The sequence below is a fragment of the Clarias gariepinus genome, chromosome 10 (assembly GCF_024256425.1).
Source record: "Clarias gariepinus isolate MV-2021 ecotype Netherlands chromosome 10, CGAR_prim_01v2, whole genome shotgun sequence".
NCBI lineage: Eukaryota > Metazoa > Chordata > Actinopteri > Siluriformes > Clariidae > Clarias > Clarias gariepinus.
Genome location: NC_071109.1, coordinates 27,650,878 through 27,671,214, shown reverse-complemented (window position 1 = coordinate 27,671,214; position 20,337 = coordinate 27,650,878). Strand labels below are relative to the sequence as shown.

Genomic DNA, 20,337 nt, shown 5'->3' with positions numbered 1-20,337 from the left:
CACCACTCGGAGGCCATAATACATTTTATAACGAATTTAAACCTTTTAAAGAGATTATTTTAAACTGATCTAACAGACCAAGGACAGCATTGAAAACATAACACGCTAACTTCAAATACAAGAAATTTACCTTAAGATTAAATTAAGCATTTTTACTGAGCAACACGTATCTCTTGTCATCCACAATAATTATCATTTCTAAAGAAACTTAGCAAATAATTCACTCCTACTGTACCACATGGGATGTATTTAGATTAGAAATAGCTCAAAATGTACCACCTGTAGGATTACTGTATAAATTAATGGCGATGTGTTGCCACTTCAACGCCTCGAAGTCCCAAAGCTCAACTTAATGGTAACACACGGCTTCGAACACGCGCAATTTGCGACTACTTAGCACTCGCAGTGTTTTGACACTGGTGTTAGTGTGTGTAAAGAATGTGTAAGTTTGAGACTAACTCGATACATACAGTATTGTATGGCTATATGTGAATGGTCATACAGATGAATTGCGATCAATAACAGAAGCTTATCTCTAGTAGCTAATTAGTCTAAACCTAACGGCTTCAATCCACACAAAGCACACACATGCACATTTCCACACATTAGCACATTTGTGCTACATTAGCTTTTCTGTTGGTTCAGACAGGCAAGTCTTCACTAACTACATGCAATACTACATGCAATACTGAGTGACCCTGTCGTAGATACTAGCCACTATTCACTGTAGACACCTGACACGACCTGCTGTTTTGGACATTCTCCAACACAGTCATCACACTTTAGCGCTAGTCACTCAGGTCGTTTAAAGGTATGGCTGATTGGCATATACAGTTCGTTTGGATCTATTGAAGAACCTCAGCCGTTTTTTTTTTTAATGCTTATTTTATTTTAGTCACTTTTTGTTATGAGTGAGTGCTGCTTATGACTGCGTATGAGTTCTAGCGTCATGCAGCAGAGTGCAGGGAACGGAGAAATCCTTAGCAACAGGGAGATGATGCAACTGCTGCTCAGGCTCGGGCTCGGTGCCACGCCAAATGGTAAATATTACACAAACTCTTCATAGACACACGCACAAAAATCAGGCCATTGCACACGTTTCACTGATCCTAAGCTTTTGTGCTAAAACTTTTGTGATTTTTTTTTTTTCGCCTAGCTCAGAATGGATTTGATTTCAGGAATTAAACGCATTAAGCAAATGCTTTTATGCAAACCTTTTTTTTTTTTTACCTCGCTTACCTAATTGATGCCACCGTAACCTTTCCAGGAGACTCCCGTATGTGAGATATCAGCATTAGGAAATATTAGCTTTCCAAATCAGACAGTGTGTCTGCTGTGTGTCTGGACTTACAGTAGTGGAATGTGGTCTCGGGAGCATTAGAGCGAGTGTTTTGAAGCTTAGCACCTGCTGGCATGTCTGAGATGAGCTGTGGGCCATCAGGCGTCTGTGCCAGGCAGCGGTGTGTGTCTGCGGTACGATCAGCGGGACCGTGAAAAACCGTTTCGCACTAATCCACCACACCCCAGCGTGTCCGTCATCACTCGACAGACCCTGTTTACGGGAAGAGTTCAGAGAACTAAAATTAAATTTACACGATGAGCCCAAATCTTTCAGACAATGCATGTTTGATGTTTGCCGTTTGCTCATGTTCGCACTGGAGCTATGAGTAATGTAGCTAGCTAATAAATAATGGAGTACAGTACAGTGAGCCCCGAGGAAACCCGTGCAGATACAGGGGACACAAGGACAGTAACATGAGCTCGGGATCAAGTCTGGCACCCTGGAGCCGTGAGATGGCAGTGCTACCCGCTTAAAGATGGATTTCACAATAAAACTAAAGCACTACAGTTATGCTGATGCCATAAAGTGTTTTCACACCTTTACTGGCTGAGCGGGGATTTAGGGCACGGGAGGCTGGCCTTTGAATTGCAGAGCCGTCTTTATTTTGAAAATCAAAGGCTAAAAGCTGTTTTTCAGTATAACTCATTACAGTCATTGAAAATATAAACAGTTGGCGCGGTTGAGCAGAGTTCAGCGCCGCATACTCAGCTGGTGGTTTATGAGGGCGAATCCAGTTCATAGTCAGGTCAGAACCAAAGCAGAGAACTACACGCAGGTTTTCAATCTGTTTGAAAACCGAAACATAAGCATGATCGAAAAACCAGGAGACATTAAAAAGCATGATAAGACTTTAGAATAGGAGCAGTTCCATGGACCCTGCTATCCCACTAATAATCAGAATAATAGCCTCATATAGACACCTCAATCAGAACAGTGTGACCCGATCCGGCCCGATCTGGATACATTTTCAATGGGAATAAAGATTGCTGTTTACGCCTTTAATAATCTGTTCAGTAGATAAATATTAACCATGTAAACACTTGATCTGATCATTTCTCTCTTGTCGGAGTAAAATATACTCTTTTTTTATAATATGTTTGCCCCATGACGTGAAAGCTTTCCGGGAATTAAGTTTTGCGTCTATTCTCTCCCAGAAGTCTTTGGTTCTGTCGGGACACTGGCGGAGGAAGGGGCTTTGATTGGTTCGCATTTCACATGTATATGAGAACAACCAATGGATTCTTGTAACCAGTCACATAATGCAGAAGATGGGAATTATTATTAATTTGTGAAGCTTAAGAATAAGTTTAAAAAATATATCTTCTTCTCTAAATTCTTTTGATATGTTTCTGGCAGATTTCCTGCATCCTAGCAGACACAACCCCTTTGCACATGTCAAAAAAGTTATGTTCTGATGAAATTATAGCTTGTAAACTTATCAGATCAGCATCAATGTAAACAGTTAACTGGGAATTTTTTAATCAGAATGATTTTAATTGGATTGAGAAAATAATTTCCATGTTAACGTAGCAAAGCACACAAAGCACACACATGCACATTTCCACACATTAGCACATTTGTGCTACATTAGCTTTTCTGTTGGTTCAGACAGGCAAGTCTTCACTAACTACATGCAATACTACATGCAATACTGAGTGACCCTGTCGTAGATACTAGCCACTATTCACTGTAGACACCTGACACGACCTGCTGTTTTGGACATTCTCCAACACAGTCATCACACTTTAGCGCTAGTCACTCAGGTCGTTTAAAGGTATGGCTGATTGGCATATACAGTTCGTTTGGATCTATTGAAGAACCTCAGCCGTTTTTTTTTTTAATGCTTATTTTATTTTAGTCACTTTTTGTTATGAGTGAGTGCTGCTTATGACTGCGTATGAGTTCTAGCGTCATGCAGCAGAGTGCAGGGAACGGAGAAATCCTTAGCAACAGGGAGATGATGCAACTGCTGCTCAGGCTCGGGCTCGGTGCCACGCCAAATGGTAAATATTACACAAACTCTTCATAGACACACGCACAAAAATCAGGCCATTGCACACGTTTCACTGATCCTAAGCTTTTGTGCTAAAACTTTTGTGATTTTTTTTTTTTCGCCTAGCTCAGAATGGATTTGATTTCAGGAATTAAACGCATTAAGCAAATGCTTTTATGCAAACCTTTTTTTTTTTTTACCTCGCTTACCTAATTGATGCCACCGTAACCTTTCCAGGAGACTCCCGTATGTGAGATATCAGCATTAGGAAATATTAGCTTTCCAAATCAGACAGTGTGTCTGCTGTGTGTCTGGACTTACAGTAGTGGAATGTGGTCTCGGGAGCATTAGAGCGAGTGTTTTGAAGCTTAGCACCTGCTGGCATGTCTGAGATGAGCTGTGGGCCATCAGGCGTCTGTGCCAGGCAGCGGTGTGTGTCTGCGGTACGATCAGCGGGACCGTGAAAAACCGTTTCGCACTAATCCACCACACCCCAGCGTGTCCGTCATCACTCGACAGACCCTGTTTACGGGAAGAGTTCAGAGAACTAAAATTAAATTTACACGATGAGCCCAAATCTTTCAGACAATGCATGTTTGATGTTTGCCGTTTGCTCATGTTCGCACTGGAGCTATGAGTAATGTAGCTAGCTAATAAATAATGGATGCCTGTTTCACCCAAATGTGGGGCATGCTGGTCTATAAAACAGTGGAGCGTAATCTACAGACACATATACAACATTTTATGGAAGCAGCGGACCTGGACCATGAGGATCACGTTAATCTTGAAGCTCTAAAATCTCTAAATAATGATATGATCTCACCCTGAGTGTGACGCAGATCGTCTACTTGCAAGGTTGATTTATCTAGTAATAGCTAGACAAAGACAGTGTAAAGATCGATCAATGCTTTACATCATAAGGTTTTAATAATGGCATAATCATAGTAATATGATGCTAAAATAATAAATCTGTTCATAAAGCTGATAATAAAGCTGTTAAACACTTTTAAAGGCACCTTTATATTCGCCATTTCATTTACATCAAATAGGTCTGAACTGTTCTTTCGGTTCTGGCTTGCTCGAACTGATAAAGCTATAAATTTATACTTCTTTTAATTTATATCCAGAATTTTTCTTTCTGCTTTGTGAAAAACTAGGCTTAGTCCAGGGTGTATTCCGCCTTGTGTCCCCTTGTTATAGATTCCCGGCCTTATGCGACCCTTTGATTAGTTTAGACTTTATTTGTCACATATACATTACTGCACAATGAAATTCTTTATTCTTTACTTATCTCAGATTTTCATTAATAGGTGGGGTCAGAGCGCAGGGTCAGTCATTATACAGTGCCCTCGGGTCAACGTCCGTGCTCAAGGGCCCAACAATGGCAACGTGGAGGGGCTGGGGCTCAAACCCTCGACCTTCCGATCTGTACCTCAGGGCACTAAACGCACCGAGCCACCACTGTGCCAGAATAAGCGGGATTTAATTGACTTTCATTTCTTGTATTCCGTATAGTGCTCGACTAGTCTGAAACTCTCTCCTCAAAATGTCTGACTTTTGACTTAAGAGAAAAACTAGGAAACTCCTGAGACAGGCTCCTCAACTCAGTTCAGCAAAAGTGACTTTAAATCAACATGACTTCCTCCAGCATCAACTGTACTGTATATAAGTTGTAAAACTAGGATTTCTTTTAGGTTTAGAAACAAACAGACTCCTTATTAAGTCTCACTCATCACAGTTAAGTGATTAGCTTGTTTCGAACAAAAGACAAACATATACTGTAGGTTGCCATGTCCATGTTCTAATGAAATGGAAAGATGTGGGTTTTTTTTATTAATAGAAACCGTTTCAAAGTCTACAGTATGTCAATTTTCCATCTTGTGGTTTTTGACACACGACTGAAGACATGACACACTCACTGGCCTGTCTGTGGTCCCTAATTCCACCTTCTTGTGTGTGGTTTCTGTAGAGTTAAAGCTGCAGGTTTGTTCCTTTGCTTCGGTTTGCATCGGAGAAAAAAAAACGCTGACAATCTGCGGGGCACTGTGTAGCAGATTTGCATTATTTTTTTTTCGTCATAAAAAGCTGACGTTACTATATAATAGACCTTCTGCTTGCTGGCAGGTGGTGACACGAGCCTTATGGATTTCTGCACCATTTTCTGGGATGTTACATATTTATGGATTATGTTATAGCTGCTCTTAAAGCTGACCTTACCTGCTGTGTGTGAAGAGAACGCATGGGTATGACTTTATGATGATACTTGCGCAGGGCCGGAGTGGGACTCATTTTCAGCCCTGGAGTTTCATGCCTCAGACCGGCCCACTTTAGATCACAACCTATTATTATTAAAATCATGTAATTTTAAGCTTACATGTTAAGTCTACAATAGTGCAAATTGTTCTGTAAAGCCTTGTAATTCAGTGTATATTTCTAAAACATTTCCAATTCACGACTTTTGTTTGGGCATAGTAAGTGGTTATACTGGAACTAATGCTTGCTTGTTCACACATCCTGTTACAGCAGCTCACCTCTTTCTTCCATACTGACAGAAGCAACTCTCTCATCACGACTGGCTCCTGGCTCTGATTCTGACACCAAATCATATTATGACAATGGTCATGATTCTCAGCACAAATCTCTCCCTTTTACAAAGTTTTCTGATCAATTTAGGTCAGTTTCGTTAATGTAGTGCTAAATCATCTAGCATTTCAGGGCACATTTCATATATGGCAGGTCTACACCATACACCATATATATATTATATTAATTCTAATAATATTCAGTTATTCACTCAGTGCGTAGCCCTTTCCTACCTTTCCACTCTGGATTTGAAGGCTCATGGCTGGTGCATGGTGCTGGATCTAGCTTCTGAGGAGCTAAAAGACAAAGTTTCCCTGTTATGTGGCGTCACATTATAGGCCACTATCGTTTAAATGGTATAACGTTTTGTTATATGCCACAACAACACACAATTCATTAACTTTATAATTATAATTATTTGTAAAACTAAGAAATAAAAGAATACTCTGGAATTAAATAATGTGTGTGTGTGTGTGGGGGGGGGGGGGGGGGCAGTGATGTGTCTGCTACACTAGATGGACCCACATAGAAAACTTTCACGGCATCAAAACACACGTAGAAACGGCTTTATCTGTCATTGAGAAACGGCTAATGTTACTTTCCTCCTGGATCTGTAAGCTAACTCACTTGCTAACGTTAGCTGTCAGTTAAACTCCTCTACAATAAATTAATCACTGGACGTATCAGCAGAAAACCTGACAACCCAGCGGCTGGAAATATTTTTTGTATTATTGTAACTTCAACCTAAACACACAGATGCCGCCGCTATCGTGTTCATATACCATATCCAACCTTTAAGTTGAACTGTGGTTTGGAGTTAAAGTTCAACATCTTTCCTTACCCGTTTCATCGTCCTCATGTGGTGCTAGAAACTGCGAGCTCGTTTTAGTAAAAAAAGGTGCCAATTTTGGCACATTTAGCTGCGTCTGTTTCCAGAGCTTTCCACTTTTTAATTCTTGCTTTCTCCGCGCCACCTTTGCTCTTTCTACTTTCCATCTTTCAACAGCTGATCCGGCCAGGAGAACTCTGCTGCGCTGACCTGGCGCTGACCCAGTGCACCGACGCGTTACGTCAGGGTGCGTCTGCCAATAATACAGGCATTTTTTTTTCTTTTTTATAAACAAAAGAGCCACCATTGGAGGCGGCACAGGGACAGCGGTAGCAGTGTATGATCAACCTAATGCCATGACTGAGCAATGGGCTGGCCCACGAAAAAAACGTAATAAAAAAAATAAAAAAATAAAAGAAGAAGAAGAAAAGAATTAGTCACCGGCCCTTGCGGCCCAAACATAAGACCGGCCCACCGGGAATTGTCCCGGTCCTCCCGATTAGCCACTCCGGGCCTGTACTTGCGTATATAAGGAGGATTTTGTGTATGTTTATGCACTGCTGCCTGCACTACTGCGTACTGTGAGAAGCGTGTATCTGAATGTGCAAAAGAGACACTTTTGGAGTTAGTGATTTGGGATTCCTAGATAAAACTATACACTTTTAGTGTGCTCAAATGGATAGAAAACTCGTTTACGTTCTACTCTAATATTTAGTTCAGTACAGTGGCGTTAAATAAAATAGATTAACAGGAATTAATTTGTTTGAAAGTGATATTATATATGCCGGCATGGTGGCTTGGTGGTTAGCACAGTCGTCTTGCACCTTCAGGTCCTGGCTTTAATTCACGTGTCAGGTCAGAGTGCATGGAGTTTCCATGTTCTCCCTGTCCTTGGTGGGTTTCCTCCTGGTACCCTGGTTTCTTCCAAAGACCTGCACATTAGGCTAATTGGCTTTTCCAAATTTCCCGTAGTGTGTTTGTGTGTGAATGTTGACTGGAGGTCCTACCATGGTTGTACAAATGGGAATATATCCAATGGTTAACACCATCTAGAGGTTTCTGGATGAATGAGTCGATTAACCAGACACCCACACACACACACACACACATATACATATGTTTCTTCTTTGTCTTTCGGCTGTTCCCTTTTAGCAGTATATATACAGTACTATAATATAGGCCTCCAACTAATGATTATTTTAATAATCGACTAATCGGCGATTATTTTTTTCCTCGATTAATCGATGAATCGGATTTTTAAAAATGTAATTTCAGAACTACTGAAAACAGAACTACTTGTGGGCACGGTGTCCAAGTTTTTTTTTATAATCAAATGTCTCCAATAAGCGCGACACAACGAATCGATTATGAAATTTATTGCCAACTTTTTTAGTAATTGATTTTAATCGATTTAATCGATTCGTTGTTGCAGCCCTACTATAATATCAACTTTTCAACCATCTATACTTCTTATATTTGAGTGCCGCCATTGCATCCTTTTGAGCTTGTTGTATAAAGGCGAGTGGACTGCGTGTCGCCATGTCATCTGTTGGAGCTCAATATCTAAAGAAAAGTGGCCTGAGTGCCACCATGTCACCTGTTGGGGCTCGTGTATCAGGTAAATGGATTACAGGCCACGGGATTGCTGAATTAAGTTGGACAAAGCTGAGCAAAGACCAGCACTATATACTATATATAATAAGTGTGTGTGTGTGTGAAATGAAAAAGCCCCACTTGCCATGTTAAAAGCCATACGCGCCCACTTGTTTGCTGTTAAGTTGAGTTTTGATACTTTAGAAGCAAAGGAGGTAAAACATCACTGTTTCTTTATAATCCTACAGGCCGTACACTCTAAACTATTTACACATTTTTATCCCGTGTGATTTATTTGCTTTAGTTTTTTTAGAATTAATAATTGTGGCGGATGACAGAGATACACGATGCTCAGTTAAATGTTTATTTTAATTTGAAGTTTGTCAAGTTAGTCCGTATTGTTTAAATGCTGTACTTGGTTTTTAAATAAGAAAACTATAATAACGTTATAAGGAACGGGCTACAGGTAATTACTCATTAAACTTTTTTTTATTATATCAAAATCTGGGAAAAATTGTAATTTTACATAGAATCGTGATACTTATAGAAATGCAGTGTTAATTGAATCAGCACCTATTTACAGTAACATTATAATATTGTATCGTGGGGTGACTGGTGATTCCCATCCCGGGTAAAGAGAATATAAAGATATGATCCAACCCAACCAGATGGCACAGCCAAATTTGCTCTTTTGGACTTTAGTCATGGATGGCTGTGACTTTGTGGGGATTGAAGTTTGTGATCTAAGACGATCCTAGAGCTGAAGCGTTGTTGAAACTGTGACCTGTAGTTTTAGAACCAGCTATGGAAAAAAAATAAAGGGTAAAATAAAATGTATAAATACATCAAAGAATCGAAATGTTCTTGAATGTGCCAGGTATAAGATTTCATATTCAAAAACTATTTCTCATTATTCAAGATTCAAATTTAAGGCTTTAAATAGACCTATTAATTGAAAGAGGAATGCACATACTGGTGGTACATCCCTACTGTATCAGTTTCTGAAATCTCAGAGACGATGAGATTATTAATAAGCTTCTCGTTGCCGTTTCTCGTTGCAGTGCTGGCAAACTTTCGTGGAACGGTTCAGCATGGGCTGCCCCTGGAGATCGGAGACACGGTGCAGATTTTGGAGAAATGTGAAGGTAATTACATAATATTCTTTGAAACCCCAGGTAGGGTGTACTACTGTATAATGAACGTCCCACAGCTGTCCTCTAACAAACCTTGGACCCTCTAGAGGATTAGTTCAGTCATCTGTCATCACATTACTGATACTGAGGATTATAATAGCTGCTTATTGGTCAGTAAAATGGAAAAGCATAAAAAATGGAAAAAAAGTTATAATAAAGTATAATTCTCATAGTAATTGAATAGATCCATAATTTTCCATTTTCTGTTGGGTTCCCATAGTCGCCCTTATCAGGGGAAAGACCCAAACGTGCTGCTGATATGCTTGTCTGCTTTTAATGCAGTTAATAATCTTGTACCTTTAAAACCCCCATAACCGACAAACTGATTTAAAATTCCCGTAATGCTTTCTGCCTTTTGACGATGTGATTTTTCTCAAATGTCACCATTTGTCCTTTTTAGGATGGTACAGAGGATTCATTGTAAAGAATCCAAATGTCAAGGTAAGCTGCATCTGTTCTGAGAAACACACCAGGTCATGGATTGATTGACTTGTCCTGTCTCCGTATTGGTTATGCATGCAAACGGTAAAAGAAGGAATTGATTTGTGATGGACAGCTCCACAACCTTTACTGTGGCAAAAGCTGTGATCGATGTGATGGTGCAATACAATGCGATGCGTCATGCATTTCTCTGGAGTGTTTATTTTTCGTTTTTTTTTACAGTATACCTCACCAAGTTTCCATTTCTATGTAATAATTAGGTTATAATTACATTAAAGGTTGTGGAATGTCTGCGAAACTGTCTTTCTATAAATGTTAAATAACCGTCTCATCACCATAATAACATCATCCATCATGCAAGACTTGTTTCCATAGAAACGATGATGTATTAAAATGAGCGCATTAATATAAACCTGCGATTCGCCTTGCAGCTGGTGCTATGAGCAGAGCCACTTTTTCTGGGAAATAATACTTTCTGAGCAATCAGAATTGAGAATTGCTGTGGTAAAATTCCTTTAAATGGGTTACACAGGTATTTACAAGGGGTGTTCAAGTCAACCCGGGACTCGTGATTAAATTTCTCGTGAATGAAGGCTGATGAGACTCTTAGCTGCAGGAAAAAAATGTAAATGGTGCGAACATTTTAAAGAAGGATGTATATCGGTGAATGACGATCCCGTCTGTGGGAAGTCAATCATGAACACCACTTGCACGTTACAGGAACTTGGCTGGAAGTTATTCCCAAATCCCAATTACAGTCCTGACTTCGCTTTAAGTGATTCAAACATTTTAGGGCTATAAAAGTGGTTCCTGGGAGGCCAGTGTTTTAGACATGAAGAAGATACAGTAGTCTGATCATGAGAAAACTTTATATCTTGATGGTATCCAAGCAGTAGTGAAACACTGGGATAAGTACGGTACAGTACATTATTGTACCTGTGGATTATATAGAGAAATAAAGGAAGATTTTTAACTCTTATAACTTCTAGTCTTCTGTAATTCGGCGCAATCAAAAATCCTGGTTTGACTCGAACATTTAATTTATCCTTCTTTCATGTTTTTTGGTGGTTAAAATAACTCCATATGACATCATATAAATGATTGTATCTGTAACACTAAGCAAATGTTTAAAAAGATTATTATACAGTGTACAGCATAACCCATGTCATACCATTCAAGGACATCGCTGAGAACCACTATGTATGATGTTTGTGCTAACTGCCTTACTTTTGAGTGTACACTGTTTTCACCGAAAGGTCACTGATGCTAATCTGGTCCAGGCAGTGAGACTGTTTGCAAGTCAATATGAGTTCAAATGTCACATCCATAATGCTGAAACTGTCCTCATACAAATGAGCAATAAAGACAGTAAAAATAACATCTACAAGTAATGACCACCAAAGAGAAATGTTCTCTCATTCTTTGATTTTCATATGTTTTTTTTTTTTTTTTTTCAGGGAATATTCCCAAGCAGTTACATTCATCTGAAACATGCCCATATTAAGAACAAGGGGTAAGAACCGTTTTTTACTTTCTTCTTTCTCAGACTGCTAAAAACAGCAGGTGTGCTGCAGATTAGATGGAGCTGAAGCACCTCTCATACAACAAGATGTGATTCTCATAACAAGCCAAAAGGCAATCTGTGAGGGATTATGCTCCTGAAATCATATTCTAAGCCTTGTTGATTAATCCGGATTTCATTGCTCAGATTGTTCATACCTGCATGATTCATACACAAGAAAGATGCACAGATGTTTAGCCAAAGTTCTGATCACATTGTGTGTGTATGGAAATGCTCTTACTTTCACTCTTAAACATAGCTCTGATTTCTACACTTGATTGTTTTTACGACGCAACTTCACAAGCGTTTAAGAGACCTCCAGACATTGTCATTCCTGATTTTCCTTTTTTTCCCACCAAACTAGCCTTTCAGGGTTTTAATAATGGGTATTAATCTCCTTAGTTGTTTTCTTTGCTCGATGCAGGCCAATAATTTGACCCTTCTGAAATGCTGACTTTTTTGGCCAGGCAGTATATTTTATTTATGAATGATACGTACCTGCAATTAGTGTTTTAATAATAGCTTTTGTTTACTTTGACCTCAATTATTGACTTATAATCAGTGAATATTTTCAGCTGTTTTCCGTTCAATCAATAACGTAATACCAGACGCCTCCAAACTGCCAGGTTGTACTGATTTGTACATATCTGAAAAAAAACAAAAAAACGTGAACATAGCCTAAGGAACAAAACACAGTAATCAACGGAAGGTGGTTCCGTCACCCGCCTCTCTTTTTTCCTTCTCAAATAATTAGCCTGAAAAGCCTTGAAGCCTTAAAGTTGCAGCGGTGCCTCTTACTGTTACAAAGGTCTGATAATAGAGACTCCTTCCAAAAAGTTTAAGGAAACTGTTCGTAAACATTTTTAATTTCCTAACAGAAAAAACAACAATTTTGCGCTTATTCAATATCATCGGTCATAAAGGTCTAAGCATCTTTAGCGCTGTGGAATAACAGCCGTAATGAGGCATACAGTCAGTGTACAGTAAACTGTGATGTTGGAGGAATCATTTGGTTGTGTGTACAGTATGTGAGTGTGTGTGTGTTTGTGTGTGATACTGTATGCTTTCATGTGTGAAACAGGCAGTTTGAGACAGTCATCCCGACAGAGGAGTCGGTCATCACGGAGATGACGGTGACGTTGCGAGACTGGGGAACCATGTGGAAACAACTTTATGTGGTAATGTACAACAAGCAGGTGCACGTAACTTTAACACAGTAACACTGATTATCAATTATGTACCAGTAAACTGGTGAGAGGGTCAGGGGCCCCATGTCTCATTCATGCCTGTGGGGTGCAATCCCACGGAAAAGTCAATGTAGCACCAGAACAACCAGTGCACCAACCACCACACATGGGGCCCAGCAGGCAAAGAGCCCGAGGCCGCTGACCTGAGGGTCGCTCTTCTGGAATAGTTATTGCAGGAACAGTATTGTGTCAAGTGCATTTGCAAAACTTATCAAGCACCATGATGAAACCGGCTCTCATGAAGACCATCCCATAAAGGCAAGACCAAAACCAAAAGTTCATTTAGAGGCTCAGAAATCAATTAACCAATTAACAAACAGCACCTCAGATTAGAGCCGTTATGATGAATGGATGCCTTCAGTATATATATATGATTTGTGTTGTTTTTGAGAAAAATGAGACTCTGAGAATGGCATTGTGGGTGATTTTAGTGAATGCACTGAGCAATTAAGTTTAAATGAAGTCAATTCTATTTCCTTGCCTGGCAACACACCACTGATGATGATTCTCCTTATTACTACAAGTCTACTAATGTAGCTAACAAGTGATAAAAATCTAATTCAACTGAAACTGTTCCCAAAATAAGTGGCAAAATTATTCGGCACCTTCCCACATTTGGGAGAGGATGGAGAGATCCCAAATGCACATACCATCAAATCTGCATGACAGTATTAAAGACCTTCAAAAGATGAAGGATTTGAATTTGTTCCATTTAACCTTGTGTTTTAGACATCGTCTAGACATGATCGAGCATGGACAACTTTGTGCAGTAGAACTTTTGGCCTGGAAACTTAACTCATCTTTCTGTTTTTTTTGTGCAGAAGAACGAAGCCGAGCTTTTCCACAGACTCTGGCACGTAATGACGGAGATCCTGGAGCTGAGGCAGCAGGTCCTGCTCGGTCACCTGACCCACGAGCGCATGACTGACATCAAACAGCACATTGTAGCGAGGCTCGACTGGGGCAACGAGTGAGTGTCAAGAGATAAGCGCCTCCGGAAAGAAAAGCACACTGGTGTTAATTAGTACTGGAGTAGTGATGATGTAATGGATTACGCTGGCAGTCTTTTAAGGCATTTGACGTCCTCTCTACTTTTGTAGGTCGAATCGTGCATGTGCATGCGTGTGTGCCTGGCAGTTTCTCTACATGCACACGTTATAGGCGTGAACCCTTGTGAATCCATTTGTGTGCACGCAGATTACAGCATCATTCATTTTAATGACCATGCTTACTGATGCTGCTCTATGCTTTTAGCTATGTTGCTCTCGTAAAGATGTTCCATCAGTGCCAAAAGGATGCTTTATCAGGTCATTTGATGTCATTTTAGTATTTGCAGTTTGCTTAGCTTTATAAATTCATGAATTGTGAAATAAAGCCAGATCACAGTCGCTTTGTGTCAACCTACTCTCCCATATATTAAGCGCACGTATCATGCAATGACAGGTATCTGAGCATTGTTTACGAGTATGATTACACGTATGCACATGATATCAAATGGATAATGATGATAGCAGGATATCAGTACAAGGCATTCGTTTATACAGTCATATAGAGATGTACGCCATTGTTTTCAGCGGCAGGGCTTTTCTGTGCTACCATTGTGTAAATTGATGCTGTAAACTACAATTCTAAGTGTGTTTACGGTGTGTGTGTGTGTGTGCGATTTATAGGCAGCTGGGATTGGACCTGGTCCCCAGGAGGGACTTCAGTATGGTAGACCCAGATGAGATCAGCGTCACCGAGCTCTATCGTCTGGTTAGTTTTACACACACCCCCACACACATACACACACAATACTCATGAGTCACCCTTTCACTGCTGCCAGAGGTCTATGCTGCGGTTACCACGGCAACTGCAACCTCGTCTGACGCCACAGATCCTAGTCTTGTTCATCTGTGCTCTTTAGCGCACACACACACACACACACACACACACACACACACACACAGAACGAGTCATGCTCGCATTTGAAAATGATAGTAATTAAGTACATTAAGTGGCTGTTTGCAAACTTGCATTATTTCAGTCCTCCCATTGTGTCCATGTACAGAAAACACACTATGACACACTCACATTGGGCCTCATGCAAGAAGCAATATACTGTATGAGCAAATTTTCTCTTACTTTGACCGTATCCACGATTCGTTTGTACTTTTCTCCTTCCTCTTCCTTCTATTTTTGGTGGCATTTTCTTTAGATTTACTGATGTGCTTTAGATCCAATGTCCTACTGGATGACCCAGTTTGGACCAAGCTTCAGCTGTTGGACAGACGTCCTCATATTTGCTCTAGAATATTGATTTATTGACTTATTGATTGCAAAGTGCCCAAGTATTGTGGCTGCAAAACAAGCCCAAATCATCACCCCTCCAGCACCTTGATTTACAATGGGTATGAAATGTTTCTACTGAAATACTGTTTGATTTTTGCCAAACGTGGCTCAAGGCCGAACAACTCCACTTTGGTCTCGTCTGTCCATAGGACATTGTTCACGAAGTCTTGTGGTTTGTTCAGACACAGTACCACTTCTTCAGTCTTCTTCTAATTGTGCCCTAATGGACGAGAACGAGGCCTGTTGGGTCTGTAGATGTAGCTGTCGGGTTTTTGTATCTCTGCGAGCGTTGCAGGGTTTGACCTTGGTGTGAATGTCCACTCCTGGGAAATGTCCTCTCCTAGGGAAATTATCACCTGCCTTCAATTCTGTGCATTTCGAAATATATTTTTTTTCACTGTAGAATGTTAAACTTTAAATTGTATTTAAATGATTTTATATACGTTTCCAGATTGATGTGCAGCAACACTTGCTTCTCTAAGACCATTGTTTATGTCTTTCCCCCTTTTGAATTTGTGTTGACCCGCACCTAATTGCCCCAGACCAGCAAACTGCCAAATCCTCTGTTTATAGAGGTGCTGATGATACTATTTGTAGAATTATGAAGAAAATAAAGAGATAGCGATGATTTAGCACCTCGAATGCCTCCAAAGTCACAACACCCAACTTGAAAATGCGTGCAACTTTTATTAATGAATACATAGAGTATATTAACAACATAAGACCCATACTTATCACTGTGGCACTAATTCAAGCCCAGAGATATAAACTGGTCTCATTCTTTATAAGGATTTAAAGGGAATTAAAAACAAATCAGTCAAGAACTTTGAATAACATCTAGGCAGACTGATTTAAAGGTTTGCTCCAGCAAGTTGCTAAATTTCACACCTTAGATTAGAAAAAAATATAAGCATCAGTAAACAAAAAAAAAAAGATTTAAAAAAGGAAAGCAATCATTAAAACTTCAGAATCTCTTTTTCTCATTTGGGCCATTAGGTGTCTGACTCGATCGCTCACCACGCAGTCAGTGTTAAGCACCTCAGGCTGTTTTAATGCATCTCTAATCGAACAGGTTTGATGTACAATTGTTGTTAGTTTTGCTGGAGAAGATGATCTGTCATGGTAAATCCTTAATTGTTGTGAATATTAACCAGGTCACTACATGATGCTGGTGGAGGAAAACGTTTCCCGACTCGCTTCACCAAAACACCCCAAAGTGGCTCAATAATATTTAGATCAGGCCATTGTGCAGGCCATGGGAGATCTTCAATTTCACTTTCATGTTCATCAAATCACTCTGTTACCAGTCCTGCTGTGTGTATTGGTGCGTTATCATCCTGATACACGGCACCGCCTTCAGGATACAATGTGTGAACCATTGGGTGCACATGGTCCTCCAGAATGGTTCGGTAGTCCTTGGCAGTGACGTGCCCATCTAGCCCAAGTATATATATTATGAACATAATTCGTCCCGGAAGCAGGCTCGTATTTCAAAACACTCGTAAATCAAACCTTTTTTTTTTTATACAAAAATTTCCCATAAGAAATAATAAAAACTATAAATAAAGAAATAGAAATTATTTGTTCCACAGCCCAAAAAAATAAATACATGAAAATAATTAATACAAAATATTAAGTAAAAATAAAACAAATTAACCTGCAATTTACCTTTAAAAAAAGTAAAAATAAAACCTGACGAATAAGTGTTTCCGTTTGTGCGCGTAGGCACACATTAACGGAAAAATTAACAAGGAGAATTGCTAATATCACTCGCGTAAGCACCACGTGGTGATAGTGTTATAGTAAACAGTACACATGTGCACGGATGTTAATTATACCAGAAAGAGACGCGCACTAAGACCCAGAAGGGGAGACGATTACCCACAATTCCGCAGCGCAAGAGAGAGAAAAAACGTTGGCTCAGTTGTGATCACGTGACGCTCAACGTCAAAACAAGTCAAAGACAAAATTGCCTTGTCTTGCTGAACACTCGCAAACCGCGTTACTCGCAATCCGAGGTTTCACTGTACCTTCATTTAAGGAGGTCAACTTACAGGATCATGAAGCTAACATTGGTATACACTGCATGGCTAGAACATAATTTGATTACAGTACACTATGTGGTGGCCTGTTCATGTATTAAGTTCATGTATTAAAATGATTCATCATGATCCCAGAACCATTTTTTTTTGCAATTTGAGTCATTGAATATGCCCGTGCCATCAGGGAAGAAAAACCCCATAGATTTGACACCCTGGTCATTCAGAACATTTAGTGACATTTTGTTACCACATATCGTTGCTGAGCCTGGACCTGACCATCTGACGCAATCCCAGATCATAACCCCACCTCTTGAGGCTTGTACAGTACAGTAGAGGGGGCTCTATCACGCATGATGGGTGCATCACTTCATGCGCTACTGTTTTCACCCTGGCGCAATCTGGAATAGGATCGATTCAAGACCACATGATCTTTTTCCATTTCTTAAAAGTCCATTCTTTATGCTTTAGTCATTTTTTTCTATGCAACTTCACCAAGTGTATAAGGGATCTCCCAGCATCTTTGTTCTTTTTTTCTAACCACATTTTCTCCATGAAGTTGATGGTGAAGTTGAGGTTTTACATAAGTACTATAAAATTTCAATAATAATAATAATAATAATAATAATCCTTAAACCAAATCTCCGTAATTTCAAATCACCTTAGTTGTTTTCTTTGCTTGATGCAAGACAATAATTTGACTCTTCTGAAACTGATTTTTTTTTGCCCGGTCAGTGTATATGGCACCATGTTACTGCACAAAACAATTTTCAGACACACTTGTGCACAGTGTGTGTGTTTCACACCAATCAATACAGTAGGCTTCTTAAACTTTCCTGCTATATTTAAAAAACCCACAGCACAAACTATGCATCTGTAATTATAAACATAATGAAGAAGAAAAATGAAGCACATTCGGCTTTTCTCGTGCATCAGTTTGAGCACAGAGATCCTAAGAAGGAAATCACAGCCTTGGACTGTTGTGAAAGTTTGCACGGAGATTATTCAGTCCTTTTTTTTTTTCTAAAAAAAAGCCACTGCTGGAACAGATCTGGGTCGCCTCTGCCAGCATCGCAGTGCCATATTATTATGCAACCGTTATTGAGATAGTGCAGAGATCACAAATTCTGCATGAATATCAAATCATTTTTGCTTTTTTGGACAAGTTGTCTTTGTTACTGTGTGTTTTTTTTATCTGGGTGTAATGTGTTCAATGTGTTATCCTGCATAAATATGTATAATACTGTGTGTATGTGTGTGTATTTATTTCTCTGTGTCTGTTCTGTCATGCTTCTTCATATATTACCTGATACTTTTAAATCTAATATTTGTGTGTTTTTTGGACAGATGGAGCGGCGGCACCGCAAGCGAGAGCTTCCACCTCAGGCCAACATGCATCACCTGTTCCTGCAGACAAACAGCTTGCTAAACTGCAGCCTGGCTGAAGAGCTCGAGGTCTTCTTCTTCATCTACGACAGCAGGGACATGCGACCAATCAGGTAGCGATCGTCATGTGGGACAAACAGAACACAATACAGCAGGGAAACTGCAAAAATAAAAAAAACAAACTGAAGAATTTTGTTTGCACAATTTAAGGTTATCCTGAACCTATTTTGCATTTGTAAATGAATTGATTCATTTGCATGAATGATTTATTAAGAATCAATACACTTTAACGCTGGTTAAAGGTCATCGTTATACATTTCTCAGCTACAAACACAAATGTCTGGACAGAACGTATAAATAATGAAAATATTAAATTTATTTGAGAGTTTTTTTTGTGTGTTGTTGATGGATTGGGATAAATTTTTTAATCATATTCTCAATAAATTCAAAATACTTTACTGCTATATTGGTAAGGTAGTGTGTTTTCTGGGTTGGAACCCCATGCAGTGTCTCCCCCACCTTGTGCACGAAGATCCCTGCGATCCAGGACCCCTGTGACCCGACACAGTATAAAGCCTTACAGATGATGGATAACAAAGTATATATTTTATCAAATTAAAGTTATAAAGGTGGGGCACATGAATACCTTAAAAGTTTTACATGAATCTGAAATTAATGTGTTTATTTTCTATAGGAATACAGCTATAATTCTGAACAAAATGAAAGTTATGTAGATATGTTTTTGTGTATGGTACTTGGCTCTTGAACAGTTGAAAAGGTATATTATTCACATGCAATTCCAAAAATGATATTCTTTTAGTTGCATCATGTACAGTTTTAATAAAAATGATAATGTTTTTATTTTGTACTTGTAGAAAGAATTTAGCATGCTGGCAACAGTACGTAGTTGACTTATTATCAAGGGTGAAAGGAGGCTGGTTCAGTGGTGATACACAGTATTGGAAAGAGGAGAAAGCAGCTGCCTTCCAAAACCCACATCCAAAAAACCAGCCATGGAAGCGTTTCAGCGTATAATGAAGCTGTCATCTTAAACAACAAAAGTGGTTTTGCATTGCCTCTGAATTGCCTGTGTTGTACTTCGATCTGTTATTACCGCTAGTTAACGTGAGCACCAACACGCTGATGGGTTCATGACTCACCTCACTGCTTTGTTCATGGCTAACGTGAGCTACAAAGCTAACCAGAAGCCAGAATCCCAAATCACTGTTTAACTCTTTAACTACTTGGTGTGCGGAACAAGGGATTATACACCCTACATCTCCGACCAGCTTTCCATTTAACACTATTTGGGATTCAACCCTGGAACAGTTAGTTTCTTCTTCTTCTTCTTTTTCTTCTTTGCAGTTAGCTGAAGCTATTCTACCGCGGAATAAGTGGAGACATAAAGAGACACTTTTTAAGATTTAAACCAGTGTCCACCACCTCCATGTTTTTTTTTTCCTTTCCTTTTGGAAATGACTTTCCCCTCTGCTTATTACTTTATACTGTAGATCAATGGTTCTCAACCCACTGCCATGCATGTTTTAGTATTGTAATTAGTTAGAGATTGGTTAGTGAAGCGCCAGGTATCTACAAGCCCAGATAAGTGACAAAACAATAGAAAAATTCTGATTTCACTAAACGTGTTCAGCTTGTACAATTTAACAACAACAAAAGAACATCTAAAAGACTTAAAATTACAGCATTGACTCTTAAAGTTCTGACATTATCTTACAGAACCCTTTACAATATCAATAATTACAGAAACAAAACATGAATGGATGCGAGTGATACACAGC

At 39.4% G+C, this 20,337-nt stretch overlaps 1 protein-coding gene across 1 annotated transcript in view; it reads left to right on the top strand.

The window, feature by feature from the left end:
* The window catches only part of dock4 (dedicator of cytokinesis 4), a 107,883-nt gene that overhangs the window by 22,165 nt on the left and 65,381 nt on the right, over positions 1 to 20,337 (top strand). The window contains exons 2-8 of the mRNA XM_053505832.1: positions 9,402 to 9,485; positions 9,934 to 9,974; positions 11,432 to 11,487; positions 12,617 to 12,713; positions 13,604 to 13,752; positions 14,453 to 14,537; positions 18,500 to 18,651. Coding sequence (XP_053361807.1) covers positions 9,402 to 9,485; positions 9,934 to 9,974; positions 11,432 to 11,487; positions 12,617 to 12,713; positions 13,604 to 13,752; positions 14,453 to 14,537; positions 18,500 to 18,651 — 664 coding nt within the window. The remainder of the gene's footprint in view (positions 1 to 9,401; positions 9,486 to 9,933; positions 9,975 to 11,431; positions 11,488 to 12,616; positions 12,714 to 13,603; positions 13,753 to 14,452; positions 14,538 to 18,499; positions 18,652 to 20,337) is intronic.